The sequence below is a fragment of the Myiozetetes cayanensis genome, unplaced genomic scaffold, assembly GCF_022539395.1.
Source record: "Myiozetetes cayanensis isolate MyiCay16 unplaced genomic scaffold, myiCay2020 scf19, whole genome shotgun sequence".
In the NCBI taxonomy this organism is placed as follows: domain Eukaryota; kingdom Metazoa; phylum Chordata; class Aves; order Passeriformes; family Tyrannidae; genus Myiozetetes; species Myiozetetes cayanensis.
This window is the reverse complement of record NW_026087400.1, coordinates 3183370-3206814: the sequence shown is the minus strand read 5'-3', so window position 1 is coordinate 3206814 and position 23445 is coordinate 3183370. Positions and strand designations below refer to the sequence as shown.

Genomic DNA, 23445 nt, shown 5'->3' with positions numbered 1-23445 from the left:
AGAGAAATTCACCTCTCGCAGGGAGGAGAAACGCGGCTCCTGAGAGCTGCTGGGGCTGCAAAGCCTCAAATGAATAATCAGCGGCAGAGCGCCCAGTCGCGGGCTTTCCAAAAGGACGTGGGGATGGGACATGGCCACGTGGCACAGAGGGCACATGGGGCCACAGCGGGTGTATGACCCAGCCACGCAGGCAGGGGTTTTCTCTCCTTACTGAGACTGTCCGGGGCCCCTCTGATGCAGAGCAAAGCCCAGGCAGCCCCTGCACCTCTCTCTCCTGGGCGTGCCGGGGGGGCCACGTTCCGGGAAAAGGGCCTGGGTCTGACGGACAGAGGATCCACACGTCCCCTTTCTGCCTTGGGAAGCGGAGCAATGGCAAGGGGTCATTGCACAGTCTCTCAGTGGCTTGCAGAGATTACATTCAAGGCCGGGAGATAATCGCAGCCGCCGGCTCCTTTGCCAGCCCCAGCTCCGCCGGGATAAGCTTTATCGGCCGGGGATTTCATGTGCTGTGACAGCCGCGCGGTGACGCGGGACCCCGGGGGATCTAATTACCCAGGCATCAGCGAGGAGGATCAGGAGCCGGATTCCACACCGGATTCCCCACTGTGCTGCTCCCTGCGCAGGGAAGGTGAAGCTGCTTAACCGTTAAACTTTTCACGCAGAAATGAGCTTCAAAAAGAAGTCAAACATTAACTCATAGCTAACCCTGCCCTCGCCCGGGGCTTTCCAAGTTGTGCAAACCAGATCTGCCAAAATAAATACATTTTACTGTGCTGCTGAGCTGGGCTGGAGGGGCCCTGTGTGGCTTACAGCGGGAACAGGGGAATCCCTGGGTGTAAGCACCTTGGCATAGCATGTCCCAGCAATGGGAAGGTGCAGCTGTGCATGAGGCACACGTCCATCCCAGGTGTGTGGTCCTGGGGTGCAGGTGCTGGGGGGACAAAGGGTGCCAGAGAGCCCTGGCCTGGAAGCGAGGGAATTGGAATAGCAGGAGCTGAGAGGAGGAGAGGGGGACCCCACACCAGGACCTTCCTCCTCAGCATCCCTGTTCCAACCCAGCCAACCACAGGGGAGTCAGACGGCAGAGAAGGGATGTTTATTACTCGGGGACATAGAAAGTCTTTAAGCAAAATGGCTTAAGGCTCTAGTGAGGTCTGGCCAGGTTAAACGCTTGGTTCCCACCTGTTGCAGATTGTGCCCTGGGACGGGCAGGAATGGGGCGCAATGGATTCCTAAAGCTACAGTGCTTGCTCAGGGCTTGTGCTTGGCCAGGTTGGAGCCGGACCCTCACCTAGGAGGCAGCGTGGTGGCATTACCTGCTGACACACTGGTGTGTCCCTGCTCCACAGCCACCTGGATGCTGGGAGCTTGTGCTGCTGGTGGGAAAAATGCTCTGAGGGGAGCGCCAGCTCTCCTGCACCCTGTGCACCCTGAGGCCTGTGCAGTGGGTACCCAAGTGCTAAAGCTGCTGCTGGCAACACCTGGGTGCTGGCCCGTGGCAGGAGAAACCCCCTCTGTGTTGTGCAGGAGCCTGCAGTGACCTGGGGGCAGAGACCCGCGTCCCCAGCATGCCAGATGCGAAGAGGATGAGCCCAGCGTGTGCTGCAAAGTCCGGCAGTGCCCATGAATCCCACCCACACAGAGGGTGGCATGCTCCCAGCCCAGAAGAGAAGAAGGAGATGGGCTTGGTGCAGGTCCCTGCCCAGTGCTCCGCATCCCACTGTGTTTTGTCCTTCATCTCTCCCAGGCTGTTGGGTGATTCCCGCTGCTCTCCCTTGGCTGGGGTCACTTCAGACAAGCCGGGATGCAGGAGAACGTCCTCTTCACCCGCAGCAGGAAGGGACTCGTGCTTCTGATGTCTCTGGCTCGTGGGACCAGTCCTTGCTGAGCTCCCTCTGTCCTGGATGTTCCTTCTCTCCCTGCTGGCAGCAAGGCCTTTATTTCTTCCTCATCATTGAAAGGGGATGTCCCATACCTCTGCTTCAGGTGCCTGCGGACCTGGGGAAGGAGCGAGAAGCAAAATAAGCTGCCAGTTTCCAAGGGCAGGTCCAAGCCTGCTGGAAAAGGGAGTGGGGAAGAAACCTGAGTGCCCTCAGGACCTGTCCTTGCTCTGAGACCCGTGGCAGGCTCAGCAGAGCAGAGCACAGGTGGCAGAGGCTGGTCCCACCTTGCGGGCTGCGCTGCCGCCGAACTCAGACAGCTGCTGCCTGAAGCCAGGGTTGGGGTTGGCGACGGGCCGGATGGTTCGGATGGCATCCAGCACCTCCTGGCAGCTCAGCTCCGTGACGACCATGACGTACGCAACGACCACGGTGGTGCTGCGGGAGATGCCAGCGAGGCTGGCAAGAGAAAGTGCAGATGGGCTTGGGTGGTGGTGCACCCCGAACACACACGCTCGCCTCTTCCTCCACCCCTGTGCCTCAGCTGTAGCAGTTCCTCTTTTCCAAGGACTCGCTCTCCTGGAGGTCTGAGCCCTTCCAAGGTCCTGGCCATCAGTGCCTATAAATACCCATTCCTCCCCAGGGAATGGGAGCAGTGGCTGCTGCCTGGCTGCCTGCCCCAAACCCCGCTCATCCCACACGCTCAGCTGCAGCAAGAAGCTGCCCTGGCTCCAGGACTGCCTGGATCCCGCCGGATTTGAGTCACAAGCTGCAGCCAAGGGTGGATCCTGGGTGGATCTGTGGGCACGGAGCCCTCTGGCAGAGGCTGGCTTTGATCAGGGGTCTGCAGCCAAAGTGAGGGGCTGGATCTCTGCTGAGCTGGGGGGACAGGGCAGAAGGCACGGGGGAAGAAGCATTACCAGTGGACGAGGCAGTTCCCTCCATGCAAGCGACACTGGTGGATAAAACTGATGCATTCCTTGAAGTGCCTCTTGCTGCAGGAAAAATAAACCAGACAGAATAAGAAGTTCAGGGGTGGAACAGGATTCTTGGCCACAGGCAGAATAGCTCTGCGTGTTTGAGTTGCCCGAGGGGCTCTGCCAGCCACTGCTGAGACCTGAGCATCTCAGTGCTGTTGATTCCCAAGGGAAGGTGGATCTGCCAGCTCATGCCATGCTGGGGATGGCAGGGGATGCTGTGCTGGGGACAGATGGGGCTGCCCTGTGACTCGTGTGACTCTGTGCTGGGGCAGTGGGATGTTGGCTGCTCACACCTTCAGCTACTCCAGCACTCTTGGCTGGCTCCTCACCCTTTACCTGTTCTCCCTTCTCCAGGCAGCTCCTGGGAGGATGCTCACTGCTCCTGCCCATGGGTGCTGCAGAGGGGCTGCCCCTTGCCTCACCCCAGGGCCTGGAGCCATGCACAGTGGTCACTGAACTGGGATGCTGTTGGGGTTCAGGGGTGGTCCCCAGCACTGTAGCATCACACCTTTAGCCTGTGGGTGGCTGTGCTTGAGGAGCTGGAGGCAGCACCTCAAGGGCTTGGGGTGCTGTGAGCCCTCACCCCTGGTTGCCCTGCAGACCCCAGCCCTCGAGCATTCCCTGGCCTCCTCAGGGTACTCACATGTTGGCCTCAGGGGTGTCAGGCAGGGGGATGCGGAGGTAGGTAATATCCTGGAAGACACAATAGGAGGAGGAAAAGCTCAGGCACTGTAGTCAGGGTGTCATATGTGCTCACAGCTGGGCTGGCAGGACCTTTGCTCCTCACCCAGAGCTGCCTGTGGAGTTTCACTCCCCCCGCACAGCATCCCCCTAGGTGGGGATGGGGCCACACTCTCCCTTGGGTGAAGGGGAGGGCAGGGGGACACCAGCAACTCGTGGGAGGGGATGGGAAACAAGATGAGGCTGGAAAGCTGGAAATTGTTTCCTGTCAGTGTTCAAGGCCGGGTTACAGTCACAAGCCAGTTTCCCATGCCAGGAGGGCTATCCGGCTCCTCTGGGAGCAGTGACCAGGGAGAGGTGTACGTGCTGTGGGATGCTCAGAGGGGGAAGGAAGATGCAGCATGGAAGGAGCTGCAGGGATCTACATGATGGTATCGGGTGCAGGATCCTACCTTCAGCAAGGGCTGGGGGGATTCATGGATCGAAACGATGTGGGTGATCTTGTTCCGGCTCAGCTGCTCCAGGTCTTTGGCATCTAAAGGATAAAATTAGATATCAACGTGTATTCACTTCTTACCCTTCTCTTCCCACAGTGCACCCACCATGCTCCTGCAGCCAGGCAACACTCAGAGCCTTTCTCCAGCACATCAACTGCATCCCACCCCCACGAGCAGCAGCGCCGACATGGGCAAACGTGGAAATGTGGAATGCAAACCCCATGATCTCAAACCACAGACCTCTCCCTGTAAAGGCACTTGCCCTTGCTGCATGTTTTGGGGGAAGCATTCACACCTGCAGAGAAACACTCTCTGTGGCAGTGTCCCTCCTGCCTGTACTTGTCCCCAGTTTGGGAGGAGACTCGAGCCCTGCCTGCACCTCCCTGGGCAGACACACCCGGCGCTGGGACTTGCTGCAGCCTGAGGGATCTGCTTTATCTTGTGAACTATGGAAGTGGAGCTGCAGGAATTCACATCAACTCTTGGTTTTCTGTAGAAAACACATGAGCAGTGCTCTGGTGCGTCCTCTCTGCAGCCATAAGGACAGGAATGGGGTGTCCTCAGCTTTCTGGGGGGAATATGCCCTGCCTCATGTTAACCCTTCAGCACCCTGGCTGTGAATCCTGGTCTCTGGTGCAGCACAACAGTTACTGTGCTGGGAGGAGAGCATGTTCCTCTTCCTGGGCAACTTCCAAATGTCTCCCTTTCATGCCATGACCAGTGGATGCTGCAGGAGTGGCCGGACAGGAGGAGGAGGAACATTTCCCCATCTCATTCCTTTGGGGTTTTTAACTTCACGTGGTGTAAAACCTTGGCTCGGGAATCCAGACCGCGATGAGCTGATGGCATGACGTGAATTTTAATAGGAGTGAGTCTCGAGGGAGACACTCCGTGGGGGAGCTGTGCTGTGCATGTGGGGAGGGACGTGGGGACCCTTGTGGGGACTCACAGAGCACCCACCACCTTCCGATCTCCCTCGGCAGGCAGTGACAGCAAGTAGACAGTGGAATCAAAGCTTACAGGGGCTGAAAAAGCTTCCAGCTAGAGAAAACATCTCTTTGAGCTTAATGTTGCAGGCCTGGAATCTTGTTGTCACCCTGGCTTGCTTGGCAGAGCGATGCTCAGGTGGCATCAGGCCAAGACCCCACAGCAGAGCTGCTCACAGGAACCCCCGTGATGGACCTGGGAGCTGGGTGCCCTTGTCCCTCTGCTCCCAGCAAGCCACAGCCAACCCCAGCCCACCCTGAGGTGCTCCATGGGGTGCAGGGAGCACAGGGCTGCCATTCCGGTGACATTTCCTTAGCAATTCACACCAGTGGTTTTAAACCTTCCCAGAGCTTACTGCAGGAATCAAGCTGCCAAAGGACCCACGAGGGAGGTGGGAGTACTAACAAATGCTGTTTTTTCATGGCAGATGCCAAGCCTTGGTCATGAATTGTTCCCTGGTAATGCCAACCCCTTAGAATAGTGACTTGGTGGGAGAAGGGGTGACTCTGCCTCTGGGAGAAATTCCCTCCTGAGGGTGGGCAGCCCCCTCCCACCTCCTATAGCTGCAAAACGGGGGAGCATCACCCCAAGGTGCCCCAGTCCTGCTTCCTCGCACTGGTGTGACACCACCAGCTCCTCCGCTCCCAGCACAGGATCCCTTTCCCCCCACCTTGGCCCCTTCACCCTGTGTGTCCGAAGAGCTCAGGGCAGCCTTTAAATCAGGTAACCATACAAAGGCAGAGGGTCTCTGCCTTGCATTCCCCACCGTGCCTCCACTCCACTGCTGCCAGCCCAAACCAGGTGGCAGAGCAGAGCGGGTGGTGGGTGATGGCAGGGCAGTGGGAGCAGGCAGTGGGAGCAGGCAGGGTGTCAGGCAGAGTTTGCAGGCAGGGAGACATCAACTCAAGCAAGCCCCACTCCCCAGCTGGAGGACATCTCTGCAGCATCTGGGTTCCGCTTACCGACAAAGTTCCCAAGGTAGAGGCCGGGAAGGATCTGTGGAACACAAGGGGAAGTGGCAGTGTGAGCAGTGACCTTGTGCTGAGGTACCCAGCATGCTGGGACCCCCTGTGGGAAGCAGCAACCTTGGCTAGAGGGGCCAAAGTCCTGGCATTTGAGGTGACCATCACCAGCCCCAGGGCAGGAATGGTGGTGGTGAGGCTGGACCTGTGTATTCCCAGGGCTGATGCTGCCCTGGCGTCCAGGACCCGGGGCTGGATGTAGCCCTGGCACCTGCAGCCATCTGATGCTGCACCTAATGGGTGCTGGCAGTCAGACATGGAGTTTTTTTATTGCTCCTCTTGTTTATCATCAATAAATCCACCGTTGGGGTTTATTACCTGAGCTCAGCAAGTTGCATACACCTCTGTACAGCCTTGGACTATACCCATGACCTGTGTAAGTCCTGCTGCCTGAGAGATAGGAAAGCAACAGGCACAGAGATGCTTGGGGGGCATTTGGCTGTCCCCCTCCCTGCCCCAAGCTCTGTTCCCCTCACTCTGCACTGCAGGGAGCCCATTTCTCACAGCCCAGGCACAGATTGCTCTGGACACCGTGCCTTCAGCTCATTTTCCCCTGGGAAATTCCACTTCTCATAATGAAAAGATAATTACTTGACAAGGCCTCTATTAACAGCATTGCAGATGCAGAAGCAGGACACCTTGCAACCCTTGTGACACGGAGCTATTTTATATTCTCCCTCACTCACAGCCCGGGCAGTGAAGGGCTGTTCAATCCTGTATCCCGCCGGTTCTCCCCCAGCTTCTCCCTGCAGCAATGTTTGGTGCCCAGGGCAAGGGGAGGTGATTTCCACCAGCACAGCTGGGCTCACACTGGTCTCACTTCTCCCATCAGGAAATGTTTCTCTCGGTTGAACATCTTAAAGAGGTTTGGATTTTTTTAATGATTCCTAAGATTTTAGATCCATTTTCTACCGACGGGGTGCCTTTAACTCGCAGCTGCGGCACTGAGAGGAACCGGTGGGAGAGAGCCAGTTAGCAAGGGCAGCTCCCAAGGGCAGGGCACTGAACCGTGAATAAACAGCACGTGCCTGTCCCCAGCACCCTGCTGACCCGCTCCTTGCAGGAGAAAACGGGGCAGCACATGAATAAAACAGCGCCCACCCCCTCTGCCTAGTAGTGATGCTGAGTTCCATGCACTGCCTGGCCCCACCAAGCAGGGGGTGTGGGACCACCAGGATCGGGGTCTCACAGGGCTCCCGGTGTGTGCTTGGAGCTGGTTCCTTGGGGTTAAAGATGTTGGGAAAGGTTCCCTCCCTCCCTCGAAGGGGCTCGCTGTGACCCCTGCCCTCCACACCCCCTAAGCAGCTGTCGGGACGGGCCCTGGCGCAGTGTCCCGTTGTGTTTCTCCTCCGGTTTTACCCGCTCTGCTGGCAGGTACACAAGCTGCCTGAGAGCCGAGCTCTGTGCCGGATCCCATACCGGGAGGTGAAACGCCGCTTGGCACGGCAGGGGCAGGCGCCAGGTGAGGGTCTCCCACCTCCGGCCCCGTCCGGACTGCGGAGCAGCCTTCTCCGCGCCCCCCGTTACCTGGCTCATGCCGTTCCCCATGGCCGACCGCGGGCGCCGGGGGAGGGGACGGGGCGCGAGTGTCCTTGTCCCCAGTGCTGCCGTCCTCCCCGTCCCCGGGCGCGGCTGCCGTCCCCGCTCCCTGGTCGGGTTTCCGTCATGAAGAGCTCGGGTCCTCCGGGGTCGCTGCTCGTTGCCAGCGCGGCGGGGCCGGGCCGGTGGCTGTGCCGGGGCGGAGGGGACCGCGGCCGCCGTGCTCCACGGATCCTGCCGAGGCCCTTCCCCGGCTGCTCCGGCGCTGCCGCGTACCGGCAGCTGCCTGGCCGGGAGCAGACAAAGGAGGAGAAACTCCCCCCCTGCGCCGTGGCGTGGGAGCACGGGGCCGCGCTGGCTGCTGCCTGTCGCCGCTGCCCGCGGCCGCACAAGGCTGCACTGTTGGGAGAAGAACAAAACCTTTGTCCTGCTCCATCAAGGAAGGTCTGTGCGGCCGCGCGGCGAAGCGCCCGGCAGCGCGCCCACCCCTGCCCTGCCCGCGCCGTGCCCACCCCTGCCCGCGCCATACCCACCCTTATCCTGCCTGCTCCGTGCCCACCCCTGCCCACCCCGCCCGTGCCCACCTGCAGGCAGGTGCAGCAGAGTCCCTGCCTCGCCTGCGTGACAGTCCCGGCGACTTTGCAGGGCAGCGGGGCGGGCCGCGCCAGCGGGGGCTAGGGGTGAGGGGTTCCCGCTGCCCGTGCCCAGCCGCGGGCAGAGCTCAGGGAGGGTCGGGCCGAGGGTGCCCCGGGGGGGTCGGGGCAGAGCCGGGGGGACCTCGGGCCGATTTTTGGGGGGGCGGTGTCGGGGTTCGGGTGCCGCGCGCGCCCCCTGGCGCACGGCGGCGCGGTTGCCATGGGGACGGGAGGGGGGTCGGGAGCGGGGTCAGGAATGGGGACGGGAGCGGGGTCGGGGGTCGCAGCCAGACCCGGTGGGCTCCCGGCGCTGTGTCCCTGCTCCTGCACATCCCCCGGGCAGCGTGTTAAGGCCCAGCCGCTCCCCGTGCAGCACAGCCTCAAAGCCCGGGCTTCCCACCTCATACGGGGAGTATCCTTGATAGCTACGGGCAGGTTTAGATGGATCACGTAACAGAGGATCACGGTATTAATTAGGTTGGAAAAGGCTTCTGGCATCGTCGAGTCCAACCTGTGGCCAAACACCATCACGTCAGCTGGACCATGGCACTGGGTGCCATGTCCAGTCTTTCCTTAAACGCCTCCAAGGACGGTGGCTCCACCACCTCTGTGGGCAGCCCATTCCAATGTCTGATCACCTTTTCTGACATCCTCCTAATGTCCAACCTAAAACTCCCCTGGCTGGCTCCCTGTCCTGTCCTGGGTGTTGTGTCCGTGCAGCACGGCAGCTGAGCAGGATGTGATCCCACCAGGAGCCCTTCCCTGCACCAGCCATGGCATTTGAGCAACCTGGGCTAGTGGAAGGTGCCCCTGCCCATGGCAGGGGGTTGGAAGGGGATGGTCTTTAAGGTCCCTTCCAAGCCAAAGCATCTCTGACTCTGTGAATGGAGTCTGAGGGTGGTTTGTAATGCCAGACTGACACCTGTGGTGGTTCAGGAGTGGTGGGGCTGAGCTGCTGCAGGGTTCCTGTGGGCAACTGCCTGCCCTGGAGAGGCAGGTGCTAGCTGCATGGAAAAGCTACGGTAGGAATAGTAGAACATGGATTGTAAGACCTGCTCTGTTCTAGCTCCCCGTGTCCGTGCAGAGAGACAGAAAATCGAAATTGAGCCTCCTCCTTCATGAAGAAAAAGCAGCTCTCAATGATATCCCTATTTATTTTTCCCCTCAGAGTATGTGGTGCAGTTGGTCCCCAGAAACTTCTCGAGGGTAATTAAAGTGAGTCAGACTGTGGGAGCATTTGTTGTGCTGAATCTTATATTTCTCTTTCTACCCAGCTGAGTCAGAACAGCTGCTTCAAAAAAGATCTGAAGAGGTTTTGGAAGCAGTTAGTTAGAAAGGGAAGCAGGAAAGCCTGAGGCAGGAAAATGTGCCTTTATTCTGAAGACCCTCAAAATGCCTTCAGAGTACTACTTGTTTGTGGAAGAATTTTGCAAGAGCCCTGGCACCACTTGGGTTATGAAGCTGGTGAGTGTGTGCTTTCCCAAGGAAAGTGAGAGATGAATGGATGCCTTCGTTCTGTGGAGGGAGAGGAAAATATGCAGGAAACCCGCAGGAAGAATTGGGCAAAGCAAGGTGCCATGGAGCAGCAGTGCTCCTGGCCGGGTTCCTGGTCAACATGCACCACCAAAACACTGCTTCTTGTGTAACACTTTATTTCAGCAGCGGAAAGTCATCTCAGTTTATTTACAGAGCCAAAGTTAACTCAGTGGTGAAGGTATAAAGTGCAGAGCTCGGTGTGAAGGAACAGTGTGTGCTCCCAGGGGTTCTGGCTGTGGGGTTCTGGCCGAGTTCACGCTCTGGAATCTTTCAGTTCTGCTGCAGGTGTGCAAGAAGGTGTGTGTGGGGGGCGATGTGCAGGGCAGGTGGTTAATTTGGCTTCTGGTTAATGAGCATTAGGGCAGCCCCTAAAGACGGAGCTATGAAAACATTCGCTTGGTTTTAGGGAAATCCCACTGTATTAGATGTCAGCCAGTGTAAGTCTGCTGTAAGCTTACTGAGTGGAATTCCACCCTGAGAATGTGAAGAGATTACAGAAGACTCATATCAGAGAACTCCAGAAGGGTTTGGGTTGGAAGGGACCTTTAAAACCATCTCATTCCACCCCCCTGCCATGGGCAGGGACACCTTCCACTACATCAGGTTGCTCCAAGCCCCATCCAACCTGGCCTCGGACACTTCCAGGGATGGGACATCCATTAGCAGCCTGGAGTACAGGCTGGGGTAGATTTGGTTGGAATGAGCTCTGCAGTTAGAGACATGAAGGGCAGCCTTGTGCTCTGAATCACGTTTGTCCCCCCAAACCTGCAGCTGCTTGGAGCTGTGCTGAACACACCACGTTCCACTTCAGCCAGTGACCTGGGGATTAAGGAAAAATTGTGCTTCCTTTAGAAATACCGGCAGTACAAAGCAACACTGAGAAATGCCTTGCCTCTGCTGGAGGCTTCAGCCCTTTAATGTCCTGAGTGTTGTGCCACAGTGCCTGATTAAAAACACACCCATCCGTGAGCCCTGCGAGTGAGCAGTCCCTGTGCTTTGTGCAGCAGGTCTGGTGAGGAGGCTGGGACAGGAGGATTTGTCTTACCCTCGTGAGAAGTGACTGGGAGGTAATTATGCAAACTAACATGTGAATTACAGCCGGGAGGATAGCAGCTAGTGATTATCCAACTCTACAAATGGGAATGTGTTAATTGGCAACAAAACCCTCATATTAAGCTGATGTTATGCCCCACAACCTCAATTAACACGGTAAATAACCAGAACACAGTAAACAAGGATATATGAAAAGCCTGTGATTACTGAAATTATACCAACAACATAAACAGTTCGTGGCTGACCTCAAAACTCGCAGGCAAGTAAAAATAAACTCCTTCTGGTGCTGTGATGTCCCGAGTTGCCCACTCCCACCCTCAGAGGCAGTAGTAGGTCAGGACATGCCCAGTGTTGCATCCTGGGGCTGCAGGGAGCAGGACCTGCTTTGGAAGGTGTTCCTGGAGAGCTGTGCTCCTTGGGTGCCTTATCCGGGCCACTCCTCACCCTCTGTTCTACCACGTGCGGTCAAGGCTATCTTTGGGATTTTTCTGCTCTTGTTTGCCATAGTTCCCCGATATCTTTCTTGACTTTCCTGTTTAATTAAGTTCTTCTATAACATACACAAATTGAAAATGGGACTTAAAATTCCCAACAACATATGTTGCGTTACGTGTATTTCTGGAAGCGCGTGACAGAGTTTGTTTATTCGGTGCTGTGGGACTTCCCCATAGGCTGCCTTTCCTCCAGGAATCCTCCAAACACAAATCTGAGCTTTTTTTTGTTGGATTCCCCTGCCCCCATAAACTTAAATAAACGTGCTTGCACACAAACAGCGGATGAATCAGGTTATGCAGGGCTTCTGCACTGAAGTTCTGAGAAACCGCAGGAATTGCTAATGTTCACGCCACTAACTCTGCTCTTCCATCTGTAGGCTGGCAAGTCACAAGGTGAGGAAATGTTCCTGAAGACTGAAGGATATAATTGATTGAAGAAGGTGAGAATGAGTCTGTGTCTTCTTCAGGAATATCCAAAGGGCATTTTGTTCTTTTTGCTTTTATTTCATCCTCTCCTTCTGCCAGTGGCTTGGTCTGTTCTCCTGTGCCCTTGTCCTGCAATATTCCTTCACCACTCCCCAGGGCAACAACAAAGGCTTTTACAGTGGATTTTCTAAAATGGATACTTCCTCTGGGATCTACTTCTTACACTTCATATTTATATATAAACTTTCAGTCTCAGGTACATCAAACACCAGGCAGAAACTGGGGTATAGTCTACATTGATATATGTAATATAAATATATTTTATACATAATATACATATATTTTATAATATATTTATACTATACATTCTTGGGGTGGTCCTGCACAGCACTAAGAGCTGGACTTTAATTCTTGTAGGTCCTTTTCAACTCAGGATTTTCTGTGATTCTAAGATTTCTCTCCACTTCATAGGTTGAAAGTTTGACATGAGAGTTTATGTTCTAGCGACAGCTGTAAGTGCAAATATTATTTGGCTATTATACCAATAATGGATTTCCTTCACTTAATGCCCAGTTTCCTCTTCTCCCAGTACATTCCTCTGAAGGCCTGGTTGTACTGAGGTGGATTTGCTTGCTTTTCTAGTGCAGGATTTACTCAGAATAGCAGAGGTGATGGCTGTATCCTGCCTGTCTGTGCCATACAGAAGGGTAAGAGAAGGATTGTACAGTATTAGATCCATCAGATGAACCTTGTCACTTCCAGCTCCTGCAAACCCCTGCAGGACTCGGCTGTCCCGTCGCTGCTGTTGTCATCCTGTCTCTCCCCAGTCCTTTTTCATTGGAAAACTGGTGTCACCAGATCACTGGAAACGTCAGTTTGACAAATCAGCTCGGGACAAAGCTGAAATGTCACTCCTGGTTTTGTTGTTAGTGGTTGGATTTTGGCAGCCTTTCTTCTTCCTCGGGTTCACAGAACGTAAGGACAGGGTGATTCACTGGGGGAGAACTATTTGATTTCCGATGTGTCACACTTGCTGCTGTACTGAGTTTGATAGCTTTCATTTGATTAACACATCTTCCCAAAAGGTATGCCACCTCAATTTGATGGCTGAGGAGACAGGAAAATCCATCACTCCTCTCTGTGGAGGTTCAGCAGAGTTCATGCTGGCTCTGAATGATCAAAAGCCTTTACAGAGTGGGGGTGCAGCAGGCTGCCTTAGGAGCAAGGTACACTGAGGAAAGAGTAGATAGTGAAGAGGAAAGATTTCACCACCCGTGGATCCAGTGATGACTTGATCATTGCAATTTTGATGTCCATGAGTGATGGTCACACTCGTGACCTGTTGGGAGTGGGGGCTCACGTGACAAGGATTTCCACAGGTTATATAAGTTCAGTCCTAGGGGGGAAATGCCTCGATACACCCTCTGGCAGGGGAATTTTACACTGCAAGATGCAGCTTGCCTTGTCAGATGAGGAAATGGGCATGAAAACAAACATTACCCCACCTCCGAAGGATCTGCTTCTTATCGGCCTTTTCCTTTGTCTGGAAACACTTCGTTGAAGACATCAGTCCCAGGTTATCAGGGAAACAATAGATCAAAGGGCTCAACTAATTTATGTAAGCAAAGTTTGGTTTATCACAACGGGGCATTTGGGGCATTCACAGCTTCCCTGGGCAACCTGTGCCAGTACCTCACCATGAGGTGCAGTACTAGCTCAGGAAAATGCTCTTTCCTTTTCTAGTTACCCCTCTTGATTACTTCTGATTTTTAGGGTTTTTTCTGCAATTTTTGGTCAGATGGCATAATGGAGTGTTGGATTTCAGCTCAGGTGTCTGAAGACAGGGCCAAAAAAGTTAGGAACAGACAGGGAAAATAATTAGTTGGTGCTGAGGCACACAAGAACTGTTGGAGTGAGAATTGTGTGTTTGCCTGAGCAGTGTCTGCTTGTCTTGGATCCTTGTCTCTGCTTCATCCCAGATGTTCCAGTCACAAAGGTGGCAGCACAAAAGGCTGCACCTGACTGACTTCGGGCAGGTGAGGGGTACATGCTGCCTGCAGGCTATCCCTGCTGCCTGCTGTTGGGATCTCTGGCAGGTGCAGGCAAGGTGACCTCACCCTGCCAGCTGCCACGTGTGCTGCAGCCACTTAACTGTGCTGCCTCCTCTCCTGACACCCATCCACGTGATTTCCTTGGTAGCAGCATTGGGAGTGAGGCCGGGCCAGTGTTCTGCTTTAATGTGCATCTATGGGGTGGATCTTTTTGACTTTAAACCCAACAACTTTCTGGTTAGTGCACTTCTGAGAGGCAGACACAGCTTAGCCCTTCGTCTCTGAGACCTCAGAGGTGCAGCAAGGCTGGCACTGCTGCACACAGCTGTCACTGTGAAGCTGCCTCTCAAGAGGTGACAGCTGAGAGGAAGAGAGAGGGGGAAATATTAAATAGCATGTCAGATTCCTCGTGAATCTGAGATGGAAATCAGTGTTAGAGGATGGTCTTGAACTCCCCATTTTATGGGCTGCTCCCTTCTATGAATCCCTCTTGTCAGCAGGGAAAGGAGAGTCTTTCCAGCACCTTGAGAGCAGAGAGGATGTTGAGTGCTGCTGGGGAACTTCTGATGGGGACTTGGGGACTGTTTTCTCCTGCAGCTGTACAAGCAGGCAAGCCTGGAGAGTTTAGGTGGCATATGGGCTTGGTGGCCCCAACCTTGTGGTCTCTGGCCTTTTACTCAGAATTCTTACTGGGCTGTGGAGGCTGTGGTTGAAAACAAATCACATGGACTAAATGTGTGGTCATCTGCTGGGAATAGCTGTGTATAATTGCTTGGATGTCTCAGGGCTGCAGGTGGGTGATGGAGCCGCTCAGACAAAGCTCAACCCCCAAGTGACAAAACAAGAAAAACCCCTTGAAAACAAAATTTGACTTTTTTTTTTTTTTTTAAATACAGGTTTTCTCCCTGACTAAGTGAAAAGTATTTATCCTGAAAGTTCAGCTGAAATTCTCAGAATTTTATCTTGCTACGTACGCAACCCAAGCATTGCAACAGCAGGAACCCAAGAGTGCAACTGCCTTGTCATTACAGGAGCTGAGAGGAACAGAAACAGCAAATACTACTACAGAAATGACAAGCAAAATTAGGATTATTATTCTTTCAGCCTTAATCATGTAAAGTGCAAGCAGTACCGTGGGTAAGGCAATTTCCCTTAGATGTGATTTAGGTTGATGTTGCTCTCTTATGAAATGTTGTCTCTATAATTTCTTTTTTTAACTCTTCCCTCTAACAAGACATGGTCACTGGTGTTATCTGTTACAGCTCTATGTCCTGTCAGCTTCAGCCCAATATTTCACATGGTGCCACTGGGGACAGCTTTATTTCGAATGAGCAAATAAATACAGCTCAGCTTTGGTCAGGGATAACTCTAACATGCACAATCTACTCCATTCACAACCTCAAACAAAATTACTGCTTAGGCAGCCTGCAGGTAAAGAGCTGGAGTAACCTCAGTTGGTTAGGAAAGAAATTAATTGGAGTGAAAGTCCTTGATGTCATCGCAGTGCTGCTGGGCTCTCAGAGAGATGTGAACACTCTGCTGGGAACCTGCTCCCTGCAGACACCAACATCTGCAATTAAAAAGGGTTAATGCTCATTCTGTGAATCCTTCCCAGCATTTACTGCTTCAGCATGACTTTGGTTTTCACTTTTCTTTCTAGAAGCCAAAGGGATTTTTTTTTTTTGTCTTTAATACCATCAAGAACAGGAATAGAAACTTTGCAATAAGCTCAGAATGTTCTTTGGCTCGGAACATGGGAAAGAGATTTAGGGTTGGATTTCCTATTGCTTCACACTCATTCCTGCCTGCTAGCAGGGTGATGATTTTGGGCAGGCATTTCTCTTAATGAGCCACTGGCAAAATGACCTGTTTCCCCCTAACTTACTGTTGTAATCTCTGATGGTTTCTGGAGGTAAATGCTTTACCTTCCCTCCTGCCAGTAACCAGGAAGACTGAACTCCAGTGTCATCTTTTCAAAGACACACTTTGTTTTGTAGACAGGAAGAGCAGGGAGGTGAAGATGTTTATCACTTTCTGTGGAGTTTTATTAGAACGTTTGGGATGGATGGTCTGGTTCCACGACCCTCTTGGCAACTGATCGTAACCGTCTAACCTTTACGGTGATTCAATGATGAATATCCAGAAGCAGAGAAAAGTAAAGAAGCATCCTGCCCTTCAGAGTGGGAAAACAAGGCAGTATGGGGATGCCAAGGGGCTGGAGCCCGTGTCAGAGCTGGGACTTGCACAAGAGCTCTCTGTCAGAGGTCCCTGTGCACTGTGCCTCCCACTCGTGCCACTGCTGGAGCTCTCTGTTCCCAGCAGCTGGTCTGACAGCGTTTTGTGATTGACTTTACAACTGTGCAAACCCCAGATATTAATAGCAGAGAGATGTCCAGTGCTTTCAGCTCTTCAGCTGTGTGGCTGGCTGGGAGCTGATTCCTGTGTGCAGACGGGGAATTGTCCTTGCTCAGGTACTTCAGTCCGTGGGTTTGTTGTGGGCTGACCTGGGAGGAGGAGCATGTTGGAGGCTTTGACCTGATCTGGAATGACAGGCCTGTCAGCAGAGGGGGAGATCTGGGTGCTCTGGTGAATGAGAGCATCATGGCAAACACATATTTCGGTGCAGAACTCACCCAGTGCTGGCAGGTGCCCTGCTCAGTCCTGAAGCTGTCTGCAGGCCAGCAGGAGAGCACACAGCTCTGCTGGACAACAAGAGAAGTGTGAGCCCTTAGGGGATTAAGAGACCAAAAGGAGCAAGTGCTTTCAAAGAAGAAAACACCCTGCAGTGGCTGTGGTGACTGTTAATTGGGCACTTACCTGAAGCTGGTTGTGTATTTTACTGTTGGGAAGTAGTACTTGGTTTGTCTGTGCTGACAGGCACTGTAACCTCATTGTAACCTTTCGACATGCACATCTCAGTGTGCCCACAATCGTCTCTGGCTGTGGTGTCTGACTAACAAAACACGAGGGCAGCATCACCTGAAAGTGAAACATCACCTCCCCTCTACAGGCAGGAAGAGGCAGGTGATGTGGAACTCCCCTGTTAACATTTTCCTGGCAGGCTGCTGTGATGCCAGGAAGAGACAACTGAAGCAGCTTTTCGGGAATCTCCCTGCTCAGCACGAAGTGTCGTGCTGATCCCAAGCTTGGGGTGGGAGAGACCAGCAGGGACAAAGTTCACTCTCCCCTCGTGTCGGGCAGCAGTAGTTCCCACTTCCCTCCAGACACCACTGCCTGCCTTGTTTCTGAGGGTTTCCCAGTTTGGAAGCTGCAGTGGGCTTGAAGGAGGCATTTTAGCTGACACAGGGATGCTTGGCTGCTCAGCCAGCCCTCTGCACTGCAGAACTCAGTTCTGTTCCCTGCAAGAAAACAAAGGGGCTAAACACATTCTGCACAGCAAAACAAAGCTTTTAGGGCAGGCAGGCACTTGATCCTCCTCCTGCTACTACTATGGAAACATGTCAGAGCAGAAAACCTGTTGCCATGAGACTGTAAAAATAACCTCACCATCACGTTACGGAGCCACGGACTGGCTGCACCACAGGGGTTATGTAAGAGCGGCTCTGACACTGGGGATGTGGCACTGTGAGCTGGCTCTTGCTCCCAGGAGACAGGCAATCTTCTGAAAAACCCACAGGCAAGGCAGTCCAGGTAGTAAGTCTGCGTTATTTTTAGTTCTGTGCATCTGAAACGTAAGCCTGAAGTGGACAGAGGCACATTTAGGTGTGGAAAAGACCAGGCAATGGTGGTTGGGTTCTTAGGTTAAAAGGGGTCTGAAACGGGGTATTTTTTGGAACTCTGCGTAATCTGAAGTGTGTGTGGAACTGGCCAGGGCAGGAGAGGACCCTGCTAAGCTGGAAGGTGGTCAGGGAGCCCAGGAAATGGTGGTGCCATGTTTGAAGTTGTCACAGCTGTGCAGAAGGGAGGAGAGCAAAGGACCAGGCCCAGCCCTGTCACCCGAGCAAGGTTTGACAGAACAGGAGAGCCACTTCCAGAGCTGGAGAAAGAAGGACAACAGCCATGTTTAAATTCTTAAATTCTAGGAATATCTTTACAGAAGTTCAAAAACTAAAAGGCTTGGCTGGACCCAGATACGTCCTTGCAGACAGAAAAAATCAAACTCACTGTAGTCCAACTCTGTGATTAATTTTCAAAAATCTTCTTATGCAATTAAGAGAACTGTACTAGGAGAAGCCCATTCAGACCAGAGCAGGGAGTGTAGTAAATTTAAAAACCTTTGAAGAACTATTACTGGTTACATCAATTGTCCTTTTACCACAAGACAAACCTGCTCAGCCCTCCTGAGGCTGCTTTTTAAAATACACCTATGCAGTTTTATCCCTTCATCTAGTCCTGAAAGCCTCGTTTCTGTTGTCTCTTGCCTTCCAACAGAGGAATATGTTTCCCCAAGCAAGACTAAAAGGATGCTGCCTCCTCCTGCCCCTCCCTCCACATCTCAGAGAGATTCCTGACGTGCCTCAGATTTACAACTTTGCTTTGTTTGAATGCCACGGGGCGTGCACGACTCAACTCCTCTGCTGTGCTTCAGGCATGTGGTGGATTCCCAATCCCTCCTACTCCTGTTCCCGGCGTGACAATGAAGCCGCTCCGAAGCCAAACCCCAGAAGCGCTCCCATGAACCCCCAACAAGGAACATACACATGGGAGTCAGGAATGCCCCACTGCTCTGATTTTAATGATCCCACCTCCACCCCAGCCACGGGCATCTGCCCTGTGCTGTGTCCAGCACGGCTCTGGCACCCGAGTTCCAGCACGGAGCAGGGAAGTGTCTGTGATCCAAGGAAACTGCAGTGTTGTAGCTGAGGAGCCAAATGCTTCCCAGGGCCCTCCAATGTCCTGCAAACCCTGAGGGCTGTGGCTTTTGCAGTGTGAGCCCGCTGGCTTGCAGTTCAAACACGTGCTGTGACAATGGCACGGCCACCTCAGCCCTCCAGGATGCGGTTGATGAGCTTCATCTCCTCGGCAGACATGGGATTCAGGTTAAACCCCTTCAGCTCAGGTTTACCTGGGAGAACGCACACAAAAAACAGGATTTTGTCAGAAAAGAAGCAAAGCAGTTCACGTTAAACTCAAGTGGGGCTGCAGGGAGGGCAGGGACAGCCCTAAGAGCTGAAGTGGGGGGTTGTTTAAGGTGCTGGTGGGTGATGGCTCCTCATGGAGCTGGACGAGGCTGCTGGGGCAGGGAGGGAACTGCAAAGCCAGTGGGCAAGCAGCTGCAGGAACACACAGAGCTGGGGAATTTCTGGCCCTTCCTGACACGTGTGTCAGGCCCTGAGAAGGGTCCAGAGCGGGAGCATTTACCTTGAGCCTCGTAGAGGCGGTTGACCTTCACACGCAGATCTTTCCGGAGCTTGTTTATCTCCTCATCCAGCTCCTCCTGGTCTGGGATGAGAGAGCGGGAGTGAGAAGGGCTGCAGTGGGCTCTGGGGTGGAAGATCAACCTCCCACGGGACACTGAGTGCAGGAGCCCACCCTGGGGATCCCACTCTGCCCTCAACACCCGTGGGCAGCTTCGTGCTGGATGTGCTTCCCAGGGCACAGCACAGCCAGATCGGCCTGTGATTGCCCACCTCAAAGCCCGTCCCTGGAGAGAACCCTGTTCATTTTTCAGGAGCACCTCCCCTGTGAGGAAAGGCCGAGAGAACTGGGACTGTTCAGCCTGGAAAAGGCTCTGGGGTGACCTGACTGCAGCCTTCCAGCACCTGAAGGGAACTTCCAGGAAAGATGGGGCAAGACTATTTACAAGAGCATGGAGCGACAGGACAAGGGTTCAAACTGAGAGGGAGTAGATTAAGATTAGATATTAGGAAACAATTAATTACTGTAGGTAGGGAGGCCCTGGCACAGGTTGCCCAGAGAAGCTGTGGCTGCCCCATCCCTGGAAGTGTCCAAGGCCAGGTTGGACAGGGCTTGGAGCAACCTGGGCTAGGGGAAGGTGCCCCTGCCCATGACAGTGGTTGGAAAGAGTTGAATCTTGAAGGTCCCTTCCAACCCAACCCATTCTATGACCTTATGACTTTTCTAGGGGCTGCCTCACCCTGCCGCAGCATCTCCCGGGTCTTCGCCTTCGGCAGCTCGATGAACATGCTCCCGAAGCAAACCATGGCCTTGTCTGTGGGGAGAGGAGCAGAGGGAATGGGACCGGGAGCGGGATGGGCCGGCAGCGGAGCCTGTCCCGGACACGCGGGGGGCACGGCGGGCACCGCCAGCCCGGCCTCACCCTCGGGCTCCGGGTCCTTCTGCAGCGCCCGCAGCGCCTCGCGGCTGCGGTTCCGCTTCACGTCCAGGTCCACGATCTGCAGCGGGAGAACGGAGAGAGAGAGAGAGAGAGGGGCAGGAGCGGCCGGAGCTCGGGGCTACCGGCGGCGGGCGGGGCGGGGCAGGGGAGGCCGGGGCCAGGCCGTACCTGCTGCCGCGCCGCCAGCACGTCCTCGGCCAGCTCCTCCACCTCGGCCAGGTAGCGCAGCACGAAGGCGGGGTCGCGGGCCATGGCCGGGCCGCCACCGGGGCCGCCACCGGGGCCGCGCCGGGTCCGCCGCCGGTCGGGTCCGGCCGCAGCCGCCGCCGCGCCGGAGGGTTCCGCGGCGGGAGGGGCCGGGGAGCGCGCCCCCTGGCGGCCGCCGGCGGGAGCGCCGCGGGGCTCGGGGACCTGCCCGGTCCCCCCGCGAGTGAATTATTTATGACTTGTCACAGCCCTCCCCTCTCCCCCAGCACCGCCGTCTGCCTCCTCTTCCCCGCCGCCGCTTCCCAGCGCGGTGCCGCTGTTGGCAGCTGGGCCCTTAGAGCATCAGGTGGCCTCTCTGTCCTCTTTTCCCCCTAGATTGCCATAAAGGGCGCTCAGAGCGTGGGGTGGTGAGCTCAGGTTTCCTCTAGTGCAGCTGGTGGCTCATCCGGAGCTCAGCATCCAGGACCTGCCACCCCCAGGGAGTACAGATGGCTGTGGTCCCAGCAGCTTGCCTCACCCTCAGCCAGCCCCAGTGCCCCCCAGTTTGTGCTGGGCAGGGACCAGTCTTGGGAATGCCCTGCATCCATCTGCTGCCCTGAATGACCCTACCTGAGCGAAGGGAAACATGTTACCCCTCAAAATGTTTTTTGTTGTCCCATTCTTTATGCCACACCCATCCCTGAGCAAGAGGAGCTGGAGTAATGGGGTGTGGGAGATGCAAGGAAATCCAGCACTGACGGCAAGGACCAGCAGACCTTCACGGGGTGAGCTCTGTGGTGGGAGAGGGGCTCCAGGAACCCACCCATGGCTGGTGGGTAACAGGGGACACTGGTCTTCATGTGCTGTGTCCCTGCTCTGGACAAAGCCCTGGAATAGCATCTTGGGTTTCAAAATGCAGCCCTGTCTCCAAGCAGTCACCTCTGTCACCCACTCAGCTGCTGCTTCCCTGGTGATGGTGGAGGGCCCTCTGGTCTGTCCCAGATCGGTGCTTTGATGGCAGGGAGCCCCAGTGACCTGCCTGAGGCAGTGAGCACAGGCTGGCAGAAAGGAGAAGCCCCAGTGCTGGGGGCCCTGGCTCCTGTGACAAGGAGCTCCCCGAGGGGTGTGTCGTGACCCCAGTGATGTGACCCCTCCAGGCTGCCAGGGATGGGAGCGCAGGGGACAGGGATGGAGGGAGCGAGGCAGTGGCTGGCCGGTGGTCACCACACTTCTGTGGGCAAATAATCCCTTAAGGGAGATTACCCAGATCGGAAGATTACTGGCCCTAATCCCATAAGGTCATTTGCTCCAGTAAACTGAGATCTCCTCCGCCTATGGCAGTGTTGGCTGAAGTACGGCGGCTTCAGGGCAGCGGCGGGAGCTGGTGCACACACGGACACCACGGGCTGGGAGTGATCCACACTCACATCAATCCTGACATCAATCAGAAAATGCAATGGGATTGGGGTGGATGCCAATGCTGGGAAATGCTCCTTTGTCGGTAGGGGCAGCTGGCAGGAGATCTGCGGGCTGGATCGGGGACCAGTTTCTTCCATCCACCCTCTCAGGGCTGGCTCCCATGGAGTCCCAGCAGGACAGGGCAGGGGGGCAAGTTGCAGAGTGGGATGCAGGACATGGGACAGGTACGTGGGATGCAGGATGCAAGATGTGGGTTTGCTCCTTTCCTGCAGGCTCACCCCACAGCATCCACCATGGAGCAATTGGCTTCAGCTTCCTGCCGGCTGTGACGGCAGCACTTGATCCCTGTTGCTTTGATGGGATCAAGAGAAGAGCTCCTGATTCCCACGACATGTGCTGGGATCCTAACTGGAGGTGGAGCTACATTCACCTCCCAGGGGACACGGTTTCCAGGCAGGTGACAAAAGGCTCCATGGGCAGTGAAAGCCCATCTGCATGTCCTGCTGCACTCACATGGACACAGCCTCTCGAGACTGGGGTCTGGCTGCAGGGTTGGGAGCTGGATGTGGTGCTTGGGGAGTGTAGCCTGGCTGGGTGGTGGCTTCCCCCTTCAGCAGCTGCAGACCTTCTCCCACCACCTCCCCAGCAGCCCTCGTACTGCCCAGAACAATGGGATGAAGGAGAGGTTTCTGAGTCTGGGCATGAGGGACGGGATGGGGATGGGAATGGGATGAGATGGAGGTGGGAATGGGTGTGGGAACAGGCCGACTGTCCTGGCAGAAGCAAAAGGAATCACAGTGACTCTGGGGTTGCCAATGGCAGTGCAATGAAGGTAGGGTTTTTCTGGGAATGCTGAGCTGCAGGGAGGGGTAGGGCCTGCTCTCCCCTGGAAAGGTGGGGCACAGGTCAGCACAGGCATGGGGGAAGCTGCAGCTGAGGGATCACAGAGCCACGGACGTTTGGAAAACATTCCCAGGGCAGCAAGCAGTGGCTGGTGCTGTGTGCTGTGGCCTCTCCCCAGCCAAGCCCTGAGACAGCCACCAATCATTATGGATTTCTCCTCCTGGAGCCAGCGCCAGGGGCAGACCTTCTGCTTGGAAGCTGGACTCAGACCGGGACCAGAGGTCCATTTGGACCAGTTCCCCTGGGAACTGGGCAGTCAGAGGGAGCGGCCACTCGTCCACTGCTGGGGGCTGCTTTGCTCTCCAGTGTGTTTTGTGGAAAGAGCAGGTTTGGTTTCATCATGTTCCTTTTTCTTCCTTGCAGCCCTTTTCTGTATGCAGCCAGAAACCCTCCCTGCCTGCTGGCAGCTGCACAGGAAGCTTCAGGGATGTTTATAGGGTTTTTTTTTCCTCTCTTCTCTTTTCATGTGGCTGCTGGGGCCTGTTGTTAAGATAAATCAGACTTCAAACCACAGTCTCCATGTTTTCAGGCTGTGGATCTTTAACTGCTGTTTCAGAGGGGGTGTTTCAGGTTCAGGGAAGAAAGGTGGGTCTGTCTCTCCCTGTTTTCCAGATCCCCTTTCCCTGGCACTGTGCCACCATCACAGCAACATGGGCTCTGCTCCATCACCCAGCCAAGACAGAGAGTCCCCAAGGACTGATCCCAAAGAGGTCTGGGGGGTGGCCAGGCATTAGCAGGGGCTCTGGCCAGCAGATCCCTTCCTTGGAAGGGGCCCTGCCCTGCCTGGTAGCTGATGACAAGCTCCTTTCTTCAGGTTCTGGGATGCTGGGAGCATCCCCTCCCCCAGGCAGGCATTTGTGGAGGGGATCTGTCAGGAGCATCTCAAGGTGAGGTGTT

The 23445-nt window shown here is 55.0% G+C and overlaps 2 protein-coding genes and 1 long non-coding RNA gene across 4 annotated transcripts; 1 reads left to right on the top strand and 2 right to left on the bottom strand.

Moving 5' to 3' along the window:
- Positions 1–747: 747 nt before the first annotated feature.
- Positions 748–7871, bottom strand: DUSP15 (dual specificity phosphatase 15). The gene is made up of 7 exons (XM_050313708.1): positions 7575–7871; positions 5988–6021; positions 3994–4076; positions 3504–3553; positions 2801–2875; positions 2168–2339; positions 748–1998 (listed from the first exon to the last, which is right to left on the bottom strand). The coding sequence occupies exons 1-7, from the start codon at positions 7593–7595 to the stop codon at positions 1786–1788; spliced, it is 648 nt and encodes a 215-aa protein (XP_050169665.1). The 5' UTR covers positions 7596–7871; the 3' UTR covers positions 748–1785.
- An 18-nt stretch (positions 7872–7889) lies between these two features.
- LOC126639149 (uncharacterized) lies at positions 7890–18367 on the top strand. 2 transcript variants are annotated; one of them, XR_007628761.1, is made up of 4 exons: positions 7890–8030; positions 11682–11744; positions 14678–14918; positions 15044–16872. It is a non-coding gene; the product is annotated as an uncharacterized LOC126639149 (long non-coding RNA). The 2 variants fall into 2 exon arrangements; XR_007628760.1 differs by lacking the exon at positions 15044–16872 and adding an exon at positions 18174–18367 and having other exon boundaries at positions 7894–8030.
- Positions 18368–18456: 89 nt separating this feature from the next.
- On the bottom strand, positions 18457–20367 carry PDRG1 (p53 and DNA damage regulated 1). The gene is made up of 5 exons (XM_050313709.1): positions 20209–20367; positions 20023–20098; positions 19840–19914; positions 19104–19184; positions 18457–18807 (listed from the first exon to the last, which is right to left on the bottom strand). The coding sequence occupies exons 1-5, from the start codon at positions 20290–20292 to the stop codon at positions 18725–18727; spliced, it is 399 nt and encodes a 132-aa protein (XP_050169666.1). The 5' UTR covers positions 20293–20367; the 3' UTR covers positions 18457–18724.
- Positions 20368–23445: the final 3078 nt, after the last annotated feature.

Coding starts and splice junctions, on each gene's coding strand:
- PDRG1 (XM_050313709.1), bottom strand. CDS start 20,292: ATGGCCCGCGACCCCGCCTTCGTGCTGCGCTACCTGGCCGAGGTGGAG. Junction 20,099..20,208: donor TGCTGGCGGCGCGGCAGCAG/GTACGGCCTGGC, acceptor CTCCCGCTGCAG/ATCGTGGACCTGGACGTGAA. Junction 19,185..19,839: donor CCGGGAGATGCTGCGGCAGG/GTGAGGCAGCCC, acceptor CTCTCATCCCAG/ACCAGGAGGAGCTGGATGAG.
- DUSP15 (XM_050313708.1), bottom strand. CDS start 7,595: ATGGGGAACGGCATGAGCCAG. Junction 3,554..3,993: donor CCCCCCAGCCCTTGCTGAAG/GTAGGATCCTGC, acceptor TGTGTCTTCCAG/GATATTACCTACCTCCGCAT. Junction 1,999..2,167: donor GCGGCAGCGCAGCCCGCAAG/GTGGGACCAGCC, acceptor CTCCTTCCCCAG/GTCCGCAGGCACCTGAAGCA.